This window comes from Dicentrarchus labrax, unplaced genomic scaffold (assembly GCF_905237075.1).
Source record: "Dicentrarchus labrax unplaced genomic scaffold, dlabrax2021, whole genome shotgun sequence".
Classification (NCBI taxonomy): Eukaryota; Metazoa; Chordata; class Actinopteri; family Moronidae; genus Dicentrarchus; species Dicentrarchus labrax.
The window spans coordinates 8201703-8214339 of record NW_026136706.1 but is presented as its reverse complement, the minus strand read 5'-3'; the positions used below and the strand labels follow the sequence as shown (position 1 = coordinate 8214339).

Below are 12637 nucleotides of genomic sequence, written 5' to 3'. Positions count from 1 at the left end.
AGTATTCACGCTGTAGTGCTGCTGCTATCCTCTGACTGTAAAGGACAATCTCTCAGAAGAAGAAACCAGAGAATTAAGTACAGTTGATGATCAATATACTTAACATGCATATTCTAATTTCCCTCTAAAACTTGACATTTTAATCTATATATCTTTCAGTGGCGAGCACAGTCCTGCAGACACATACAAACACAGCACATAAACAGATCACTGCTGGTACTATGAATCACCTCTGACTGCTGTTTGATGAAGAATTCAGTGAACAAGCCTGTTTTTGCACCAAAAAGCCCAAAGGTGGATACAGAGGAAGAGAAGCAATGAATGACAAAAATAAGAGTCTGAAAACAATAAAGCAGACATGGTAATGAAGGGAGACAGACTAGGTGAGCTGGCAGGGATAGGTTTGAGAAAGAGACTGGGTATAATGATGAAAGAGGGGCGAGAGAAACAATGAAAGAGATGGGATATGGAAGATAGGGACAGAGAGAGACCGGCAAAAGATAATGAATGAGGTAGTGAGGGAAGAAGGTAGAGAGATGCTTGATAAATGAGACGGAATAAGATGAACCTGTCCTATAAACTCCTGCATCTACAAATCCAGCAAAGCCTATAGCCAGTGAAAGTATTATGCATAAAAGGAAAGAGCCAGATGGCTGAGATCACTCTTAAACAAACTGATAATCAATTAGATGTAGCTTACATGCCAAGAATAACCCACCACAGGCCTGGACAGAATCTGTAGTTGTCTTGTTCTTTCACACCACTGATTAGGCGCCAAAGATATACGTTAACATGGGCAAAACGTCCATTTAATTTAAAAATAAAAATGATAAGACAGGGTGCTTAGAATCCCAGATGGAAGGTAGAAAGAAGAGAGAGAGATGGTGAAGAAAAGAGAGAATGTCAAAGAGAAAGACAGTGGTAATAGGCTCTTGCTGGTGTCAGGAAGCTCCTCTGAGACCTAACACCCACAGTTTCTATTAACATAATGGCACTGGAGCATCAAACACAGCCTGCAGACTAGCTGCTGCCCTTAACCTGCTTCTCTACTGGCTTCAGTCTCTTGGCTTTATCTATTTTGATTTGTGGTCAAAGGGGCTTCAGTGACTCAATTTGTACACCATCAAACAAGCACTTAAAAATAATCAAGAAGACACACACTTGGTTTGTCTAGTACAGATAAGACAAGACCAAAACTTGGCATATTTATCCTTTAAATCACATCATTTCAACATGAATGCCAGCACTGTTTTCCTGTCTTTTCCCCTCTACTCTTAATATGTTGTTTCTCACTCTTTTGAAACAGCAGTTATTCTTTTGCTTTATGTGTGTGAGTTTTATAAACAATTGCTCTGTTGCTACCTGGCTTTTAATGTTCAGTTAATTCACTGTATAGTAACAAAGCTTTAGGAGACATAAATCGAGGTGAGTCCAAGACTCAACGCAAGGTGAATTTTACACGACTGCATATAAAGTCACAGATGGGCACAAATAGAGGGTCATTTACCTGGGGTGACGCTAACTAAGACTATAAATTCACATTTCTCTGGATTAAATATACACACAATGGTCAAACATATAGCTAACGTATACACAGTCCACACATTGGCAATATGCGTAATTAAAAAATTCACAGCTATCCCGGAGCTTTATGCAACAGCTTCATAAACTTTGGCGTAACATCCACTAGGGACAACTTTCAAAACTAATGTTATTCCCTTGTTCATAAATGCACAAAGACAACATGAAAAAGGAGAGAGAGGCATTCAGTGGTCAGTGCATCCATTGCTAGCATGCAGGTGGAACATTGGTTAAACACAGACTGCATTAGCGGTCAAATTTGTGCAAATAACCCAAGGCAGAAAATAGCTTAACTTTCTGTGTAAATAACTAAAAATACTTTCTGTGGATATTTTACAACAAAACCAGTCATGAAATACAGATACATTATATTGAAGCATAAAGATGCAAGAAAGAATATAAACATTACAATAAACCATAAAAAAAGCTTTCTTCATTTTCAAAAGTACCCTGTGTAGTTCTGGCCTAGTGGCAGTATAGAGCAAAGTGGGTATGCTTTTTGTTTATATCTCATGCACCCATGGATGCACAGCACAAATTCTAGCACACATTTTACATTCTTGACATAATTTTTACAACACAAGGAAATAAAAGCTGATGTAAACATTAATTTATTACTAGTAAGGAAATGCATTCAGCACATTTGTTAGGCCTCAGATATATAGACACTTTTTTATATAGACACACTTCTGTTTATTTAGAAGAAAAGTTCAGTAGGATACACTCCCTGATTTTGTCAATATAGTACCTCCAAAACCTTCAAGTGTCAAATGTTCTCTCAGCTCAGTGCTGTTTTAAGACTCAAGTGTGAACTGTGTTCAGTTCAAAAATATCAATAGAGAAATGTGAAGATATTTTAGGAATTAGGAGCATTGCTGGGCTCTATAACAAAGTGCATCTTAAACCTTTGAAACTACATAACATTAAACTCACGGAGGAACAATCCAAAAATGGAGTGTAAAACTCTGGCTCTCCTCTTTTCTGGTTAGTGAAATGGGCAGATGGTGAAGGTTACATCATTTACAAACCAAATAAGAGGGTTCAGAACTGGAAAGGATGCAATGGGCACTCCCCAAACAGTGTGATGATGGAAGAGTCGGACCGTGCCCCAGCAACAGAAAGACAAGGATATTTTGGGACCTTATTCATAGTCTTACACCTCCAGAGAGAGGTGGTGGTGGAGGGGGGTAAGTGATGTTGACATTAAAAAGAAAGTGTGTGTGCATGTCTGTGTTGAAGAGAAAAAGGGAACAAAAGTCAGGTGGAGGGAGACAAAAACTCTGACGTCAGAAGAACCACAGTGGAGGGCTATAAAAAGATACCTCGCTCACAACAATGTACCGTTTGTGTTGCTGAGTGTACATGGACTGCATGTGTGTATTGATTCAGACTCCAGACTCAAAAAAGGATAAATATTATAAACACAAATCAGAGGATTCCCTTTTTTATCACACATGATTTACAGTCTGATAATAATTTCAAGTTTATATGGGTGATCTACAGATGTTACATATAAAATTCAGTTTACTTGTCACAAGAAATATCATACAGCCTGTGAAAACAGCTGTATGAGGTTTACTCTGGCGTTGGAAGAGCTTTTCTTTCTTTCTGTCTTTTCCTAAAAAAAACCCCCTGATGTTTTTTTGACACTTAAAATTTCACAAACCTGTGAAAAAAAAAGCCTTGTGTTTGGCAAAAAAGTGTTAGAAATGTCAGGTGTGGAATGTATCAAATGAAATTATGGGAAGTGTAAGATCCAGTCTGCTTGAACCTTGATCCATACTGGACAGATGTTTTCTTTTTTAAATCTGTGTCTTGTGAATCCCAATATTACATTCAAAATGAAATTTCTGCCGTGGCTTAGTTTAAATTCCTAATTCAAATGAATGAAAACATACCTATGAATATTACATCCCATTTCTGCCAGTAGATCCTCCTAAATCTTACACACTGGACTTCCCACCTCTGCGGACAATCCCACAATGCATTGTGTCTTTTTTTATTGAAATTTTAACTGTCAGTGAGGATACAAAATGATTTCTAAGTATCCTTAATCTCTATTAATTTATTTATTCCTCTAATCTTAATACCCATAATGGGCACAATTGGTATCAAGTATGGTTAAGGACAATAAAAAACACTTGGTTATGGTTAGGAAAAGACCCAAATTATTATACTATTAATAAAATCAAAATTCCTACTAAGAGTAGGCTGGTGTGTGCGCGTGGTCTTACCACTTCTGGAGGAACCCTGGTAGCCAGATCATGGATGGCCTTTCCAAGGATGCACAAGGAGGAGAGAACGAACACAATCCCAAGGACTACACATGCTCTGCAGAAAGACATACAGAGTGCAAAGTGTTAGCTTCAGTGACTCTGATCTGTTTTGTTTCTCATATTAATCTGGTTAATTTATAATATTCTTGCTGCAGTGAGGACCGAAAAAAAAAAAAAAGAAAATTCAAAGTACCCTCACATAAACAGTAATAAATGATACTGGCAGTGGCCTTTGGCAGTCTGGTAATATTAAAAGAACTCAAAAACAACAACTCCTGCCCACTGCTTTGAATAACAAGCAGTTCATCAACATGACACATGTCAGTAATAACATTATCAGTGATATGATGCATCAATTCCCTCCTATTACACAAAATAGATAATGTCATGGTAAGGCACAGTTCATGAAGTAACAGCAGCCTGATTTGAGCAATAATACATACAAATAATCTCAAAACCAAATTTTTCAAACAACACCTATTTGCAGTCTATTTGCAGCTCAGAATAAACAATTTCCCGACTTCTGTCAGAGCGCTCGGGGGTGGCACTTTGTGATGTCAGTTTAGTTTATTAAAGATTATCAGGCATAATGAGGTGAAAGTTGCGATACATTATGGGGGGTGGGGTGGTTTGCGATACATTATGCTTGCATATACACACTCCCTCGCTCTGGCAGCAGTGGAACAAGATGTGGTAACTCAATACCTCTCCGTTGCTTGATTTACTGTCTCACTTCCTCTGACACATCTGCTGGGCCTGAATTACAATGTCTGTGTCCCATCTATCTCACTACAGGACACAGACACAGTATCTGACAGGTGCAGTGAAGTGGTGTTTATCCTTTGCAGATTTGGATGGTGGTTGGTCACAATAAAACTGTCACATTTTACTTAGGAAAAAGGCAACTTTTAAAATCTGCACATTTTTGAGAAATGCTTCTTTCTCTTTATTCAGCTTTCACAATCACTGCGATTCTAACTGCTAAAACATGCATACATTACCAAGAAACTGATACATTAACAAACTAACTAAACACTGAATTCTCTTCAAATCCCACAGCTAAAAATATATTGGGGAAAAGATGGCATGCAGCCTATACATGTATAAATATATAAGTCTCCTTCACTCTCATCCAAGACAGTCTATTTGTTCAAAACAGATATTAATACTTCCCTATTTCTGTGTCTCTTTTGCCACCGTTTGTATTCTCTCAGTTACAGGTGTAACCCGAAAGTCTCATTCTGTCTCATTAAAACATTTTGTTTTTGTACATTTTACAGGAAGATGGATGTCCTGCAAAATAGTAGTGTCTTGTAATCCCATGTGGGAGGGCCAGATGTTTGGCATGACACAGAAATAAGATCAAACAAACCAACTTACATATAAAAACCTACAGGTCTAAGCAATAGCACATATGGATGGCTCAGGATTTAATAGCCCAGATTACTTCTTTTTACAACAAATTGGACATTGAAATGTATGGTCTCCCTTATGGTGTGTATGTGTGTGTACAGTTATTTGACAAATATCATTACTAGTATCTTTACCAATTAAGAAAAAAATTACTGATGCTGACCTACCTAAACAAAACAAGACTGTAAACAGGAAGATTGGCTATTTCTATATTACTCTTAAAGCCTGCCACCTGGATTCCTATTTAAATCAATGAAAAAAGCAGCAGAAACACTATTACTCTACTCCTACTCTTTTGTCCACTGGGGATGTCAGAATCAACACAAAAGGGACTCCTTGTAGGGGCTTTAAGTAAAGGATCTTTGCACTTCCTCTAACACTGTGTGTTACATGGTTTTGTATGTGTTTGACTACAAATTACGTATGTAAGAGGAGTAGAAAAATCTTTTGTGTGTGGTAATGATTTTGTAGACTGAGGTGTGTGTGTGTTAATGGAGGGTAGAGTGGCAGCTACGTCTGTCATCATCTGTGACACCTCTGAGCTAAGCAGAGGTGCTGTTGTAAGACGAACAAGGCTCTGTGTAACCCGACAGCCACTTGAGCTGCAGCAGGTCTTAAAACTGATGGATTAACAGCCTTGTGTTTAGCAGTGATGTACGGTGAAATACAGTAAGAGACTTTGTTCAGTTATGAATATATTGCTCCCGTACACCCTCAAATGAAGAAGTAGAGTCTCTAAAATGATTTAGTCTGTCCAGTTGGGTATGAACGTTTGAAAGCCTAACAAGATGGGGCTTCACATTCTTAAAACCCCTGTTATTCATCCATCCAACATGTTATTGAAATGTTCTTTCACTGGGAAACTAAAAGGACTTGGAGTGTTGGCAAGCAGATATAGCAATTCAACGCTTAGACCTTGCAAAACACTTTTCCCCCATTTTTTTCCACCAGCTAAGTGGTTTATTTTTCAGGAAAACATCAAGACACATGCATGAACATGACAGAATTGTATAGAGATGAAACCTTTAATAGCATATGAGAATTACAGAGAATACAGAAACTCTCACTATGATGCAGGTGGAGAAGAGTAACCCAAATTGCATCAAACCACAAAGATTCATTGTTAATCAAGCATAAATTAAACTCAGCATGTTGTTTGGTACTCACATATACTCTCTGTGTGCAGAGTGTACAGCTGCTGCATTGCTGTAGCGCCACAGAACAATGACTGATGACAGGACGTCCAGCGTGGCATCAAACTACAGCAGAAACATAAATGAGCAACAAAGGAATATAGGAAAGGGAATTAAAGCTGGGATAAGCATTTTTTTTTGTGCATCAATTTGCAAATATTCCATGATAACCTTACAGCATATTGTTATTTAGATGGTCTGAGAGAAAACTAGACTTCTGCAGCTTCTCTTGGCTGCGTTTTCAGGCTTTAGAACATTTAGCCTGTGGTGGGAGATTTTGGCCAATCACAGGTAATTTCAGAGAGAGGGCGCTCCTGTTGGCTGCAGATACACACCCCTCCACACTTAGTTTTAGTGTTGTGCCAGCACTGGATAAAGTGGAAAGGAAAAATCCTGATTCAATTTAAAATCCTCCTTTACCTATAACAGTGTTTGGTATGGAATATGTGCGATGGCGCTTTAATCGACGAGTGCTACTGTGTGCGTACTAGCCATGTGACTTTCTCTGCCACAAAGCTGACCATGTCCAATTTCCTTTTCTGTGTTATTAGAGGTCAGTGCACTCATAAAGTCTGGACCATACTCTCATCCTGCTGTAAGATGGTGTCACAGCTGGGACACTCCGTCCCGGGGCCCTTGAGACGTGACAAGTCGTGGAGAGTGAGCCCTACAATGCGTGAAGTTTCGTAGGTTTCAAACTTGTGGGTTTGGTGGGAGGGGCTTAGTGGAGTTACAGGAGGTAGCAGAGAGAGACAGGGGGGAAGGTTTTGTATTGAGTTGTGTGTTTGCTAAGTTATTACAGTAGGTACTTCTTACAAAGCTGCAAAAAATATATATTATGTAACTTAAAAATTGCATTTATTAATTTATGTTTACTTGAACAAAATAGAATAATGAGGCACTTCATCTTATGGGCTCTTATTCAGTCTAATTAGTAAATCCCATTAGTGCTTTCTCTGGTGTGAAACACATAATGACTATTAATGTTTTATTCCCACAGGGGAATCAAGGTGATATACATTATTATCAACATGACTTTGTGCTGTCTTTGTTTCTCAAAGAAGATGAAAGAAAGTCTGATATCCCCTGAAGCTGTATCATAAAATATGATACAATCATTATCATTTAATTTTCAAGTCACAAAATGTACCTGCAAAAGCTCAAAGAAAAATGTCAACTTTCAACATGATAGCAGCTAAAGCTACCAACGATCAGTGGCTGTGATCTAACCCTTTCGCGTTGAGTTATAACAACTTATTGTCTTCTTGCCACTTTATTAAAACTGTCATAGGAAGCCCAGCACTTGCTAATTAAAACCCAATCTTTAATAAAGAGATAGCTAGCACTGCAGATTATGGTTTAGAATATTTTAATCACATTATGCTAATCACACTTTTCCTCACTGGCCTAGGGTATGAATGATTTAATTTTGACTTCAATTTTATTAAGTCTCATTTTTTAAACTAATTACGCTCTCAATCATTTCCTCTAAATAATAAGTAATACCAAGAAGCTTTATTTTGATGAAAGCCATCAGTTATGTTTAGCCAACAGAAAAAGCATTTTGACATTCAACCCGAGCTCCATGCCCTGTCTCTCCTCTCTGCCCTGTTACCTTGGAGACAAAGGGACCAATAACACGTTGGTAACAGGAGTCATTAATAAATCACAGAGACCAAGGTTATGACTAATTGATCAATGCAAATGGGAAGAAAGGAGGTGGAACTTACGGCAAATCCAAAGGCTGACGCACTGTGTCTCATGAATGATACAGCTGTGGAGAGAGAGAGAGAGAGAGAGAGAGAGAGAGAGAGAGAGAGAGAGAGCAGTCAGTACTGATTGATTAGTTTTTATTTGAGTAGTCAGTTTTATCGTATAGTTAATGTGACATTAGTGACTTTCATAATTTGCTGGCTGGAGATAAGATACAATATTAATCTTTCCAGTTGCATTAATGATGCACATTCATATGTTTATCTGCACATAGAATGCATCATGTATAATTAAGATGATTCATCTTGTGCGCAGAAAAACACAACTTAATGATGCAAAATAAATTACGAGATGAAACACAATTTACAGAAATGAGTACAGAAAGTACAACTCTGATAGACACAACTACAATGTAGAATTCATACACAAATGAAAATCTCTATCTTTTTTTTAAAAAACATGAGCCTGTTGTGCCTGTAAACAGGTTGCTGACAGTGGTGAGCTGAAACAGTAAAGTTGTGGGCCAGAAACCCCCCAAATTAGCTGAAAGACACAAGATCACTCCATAGATTCAAGATTCAAGATTCAAGATATAAAGGCTGCCACATAAAAAATACATAGCTACAATTGGTGCAGTAACATACAAGTGCAGACAAAAGTGCATTCAAATCCACGCAACATAGCCCCACATTTCACACCCTTTACTTATAGAGCAATGGGATTTGAGATTTTTTAATACATATTCATATTCATATTCATTACTTTTCCTGTATTTAAAGGATCAATGTGTAGGATTTAGTGGCCTCCAGTGGTGTAGTTACAGATTGCTCCCTCACCTCACCCTCTCCTTCCAAGCACGAAGGAGTGGGCCACAAAACAAACAAAAAACATGAAAGGTTCTACTGTAGAAACATGGTGGTTCAAGACTGCCTCTGTAGATAAAAATGTCTCATTCTAAGGTAACAAAAACACAACAATTCTTACTTATAGGTAACATATAACTATTACATTTAATTTCTGCCAACCTAAATGTAACACAATGGACCTTTAATTGGAGCAATAATTGTCCTTGCTTCTTTGACTATTGTCTTCTCAAAGAGCATTTGAAGGGTCCCCGATCCCAATGCAGTCCTCTAGAGGGACTCTACCTCATCATCTCCAACACTTTCATTGCCCAAGCTGAAATTGGCATTGACATAATTATCCTCTGTCCACCCCCAAACACACTGAGTCTGCGCAAGAAAAAGAGTCGCTGTTGGATCCTTCTGTATACAGAATTCACATGACATGCTAAGACAGATTAAAGTCAATATGTACACTCAGGTATTTATAAGAGATAAAGCTGAGGGGAAATGCAGGGTTGGGTAATAATCAAATTACAAAAAACAATTAAATGTTGTTCTGCAACAAAGATATTTAATAGCCTAACAACCTTTTGAAGTCTCCCTTGAGCCTGGCTAGATGCACAAAGGTTTCCTGAATGGGATGGAGGGCATTGTGTATTCTATGCAGTGCAGTCCTTGTTTAACACACCTGTGCTATTTTGCCCTTCTGCCTGTCCTTATGCTACTCTCTCTCTTTCTCTCTCTCCCCTTGTGTTTTCAGGACAGAGTCTCAGGGGACAGCATATCGGCAGTTAAATCACCATGGTAACAGGAGATTTGAGGCCAAGCTGGGAGTTGGTTTGAACTGCAGAGCTTTCATCTTCTTCCTGTATTTCTCCCCTCCTCATTCTCCCGGCCCCTCTTTTCTCTCAGACTTTCAGATTCTGATTTCCTTTGACACTTTCATCCTTTCTTCCCCTTCCTTCATATCCCAAGATCTCTTGTCTCATCTCATCTCAGAGCTCACTGCTCCACAGTGGCAGACGTGGTGGCAGTGACGTTGCATTTCGCCAGGCGCTAACAAATATTTAAAGTTAGAACTAGCTTCAGCCGATCCAGATTCAGCCTGAACTACAGTTACATGAAAAGAGAAGCGCAATAGAGAGACGAAAGGGAAAATGAACAGTAGGGGGGGGGAAATGATGGATAGAAGGTGAAAAGAGGGAATAAAGAGAGAGGAAAGGAGAGGGCAGTCCCAGACAGACCTGATATAAGGCAGATGGTACTAGTCAGGCTGGGTGTGTAACACATGACTGCCCACACACACTCACACACACATATGCTGTCCCTGTGTCTCGCTCTGTCTCGGACACAGTCTCCCTCTCTTTCTTACTAACACGTCCTCTTTCTTGATTGTCTTCTCTCACAAACAAACACACTCACATACAGAGGGTGAGCAGAATCTCTGGAGCTCCACCAGGCCTTCAGTCCATCTGGAGAGTCCAGAAGCTGAGCCAAACATGAGTGTGCATGCTTTTTTTTTTTTTTTTTTACCATGAATTTAAGGCCAAAATACAGGGGAAACAATTGAAAACCTCTAACTTTACTCTACCTTTGTCACGATGCTTGAACATAATCCCCTGTGTCAGTTTGTGCAGTGACAACTTAAGCTATAAGCTGCTTGTTAGCTCGTCAGACTTGCCAACATTTAATAGCAAGCAATGTTGTGGAACATTGTTTTGTTCTTTGTGGAAGAAATTAGGAAAGCTGATCAATAAAGTGAGCCAGAGAGCTGAAATCATATGATAATAAACATCATATTAATTATGTTTATAGGTCAGTGTCATGAATGCACCGTGAGACTGTAAAGAATCCGCACTTGTTTCTATTTTTACATGGGTGTCTGGGTTCCTGATGCATTCCTGCTCCATAACTGTACATTAATCTCATAAGAGTTAATTTCCTGAAGAAGAATGATAACTTACAGCAGATAGCAGTGCTGTGTAATTGTAACAAATGAGCTAATTATCAATCACAAGCTCCAAAACCCATGCCTTATTCATACGGAGATCAATTTTGACCAAGAAAAAACAATCCTGGTAAACCTACACAAAAACTACAAATAAAACAACAATAATATAATAAAAATAACAAATACAATCAATGGCAAGGAGATTAAAATAGTATTAAGAAACAATATTATTTGTACACCAACTAATAGCATAAAAGAAAGATTTTGTTATTCTGTTTAGAGCTAATACAATTGAGTTAATCTGCTGGCTTTTTATAATATATCTAATTTTGAGCGACCTGTCTGGACGACACATCTCATGAAACAGACTTGTTGTTGTGTGCATATAATGCTGGAAGCCCAGTGACAGAATACCATGAGGGTTTGAGAAATACAAAGTGAACACAGGTCACTGATTTGATAGGGGCATAAGTAGTGTCTATATAGTGTAGTGTCTTAGTATATCCTCTACAGTGGAAACTGCAACTTTAAATTAATTATTGCCTATTTTAGTACAGAGTGGCTCTTTGCCTGCATTAGGGCCCACCCTGGTTGGATGTCATGTATACTATTGACCCATTCAGGAAGACCAGATAGACCACACACAAACAGTTGTGTGTTTCGTGTGTGGATAAAGTCAAAAGCTGTATGGACTTTTTTTTTTTCTCTTAGTGTCTAACTAGCCGGCCACCCCTGCCCTAGAGATCTGCCCTGGACAACCATAATCCCACCCTGGTTGTAATGCTCAGTGCTTTGCTCAGGGACACTGAATCACCCCCCTTTGTCCGTTAATTGTTAGAGACATCAAGCTGGTACTTTGTTTAAAACTAAGGCATGATTTGTGATAGAAACTAATCTAAAAGGTATTTTTCTCTCTTTCTTTAAACCTAGAGCATATGCTCTTTGCTGTGATTAAAGATTAATGGGTATACATCCAGGGGTGGGTTGTGGCCTTGATGATAATTGGCTGTTGAGGATCTAAAAGCCTCTATGTGTGACTGTCTACATTCCAAGACAGCCTCTGATAAGAGTTCAGAGCTGAACCCTGCTGGCTGAGAAGCACTGACCCATAAACTGTCATGGGTTTAACATAGTCTTGTGGTTTCCAAGCGGTATAACGTGCACATCTGAAGAACACATACAACTCCAAGTTATGCTTAGACAACAGATTGATTATAGGTACATATTAGTTTGTTTCCTCTGCAGAGAAAATCTCTTGACAGGGTTTATATGTACATATATTCTAAACAGCGTGCCTGTGATCATCGAAAACCAAGTCATCCTTTTCCAACCTGAAGGCAACGTGCAACATTTTCTCACAAATACTGCAGATAATGTATAGTGGTTGATATTATCACACAAACTCAACATTACTAGGAAATTAGCTGCAGCGATTAAATATGGTGATTCAGGCTGGAAATAGCTCATACTTAAAGAGTAAGGACATAAAATCTTGTAATACACTGTTTCAAATTGCCAACAACTATTTAAGCTGCATGTAGGACTAATGATTTACTGGCCAAAGAAAATAGAACAAAATAAGAAATTCATAAAAAAAACATATTTAATGCTTCTCTGGGGAAAATCAATGACAAGAGTCTGACTCTTTTCTCTTTGTATAATAAA

The 12637-nt window shown here is 38.4% G+C and overlaps 1 protein-coding gene across 1 annotated transcript in view; it reads right to left on the bottom strand.

The window, feature by feature from the left end:
- The window catches only part of tmem163a (transmembrane protein 163a), a 60690-nt gene that overhangs the window by 8782 nt on the left and 39271 nt on the right, over positions 1-12637 (bottom strand). The window contains exons 3-5 of the mRNA XM_051404860.1: positions 8194-8237; positions 6438-6529; positions 3816-3912 (exon numbers count right to left, since the gene is read on the bottom strand). Of these exons, the coding sequence (XP_051260820.1) occupies positions 3816-3912; positions 6438-6529; positions 8194-8237 (233 nt within the window). The remainder of the gene's footprint in view (positions 1-3815; positions 3913-6437; positions 6530-8193; positions 8238-12637) is intronic.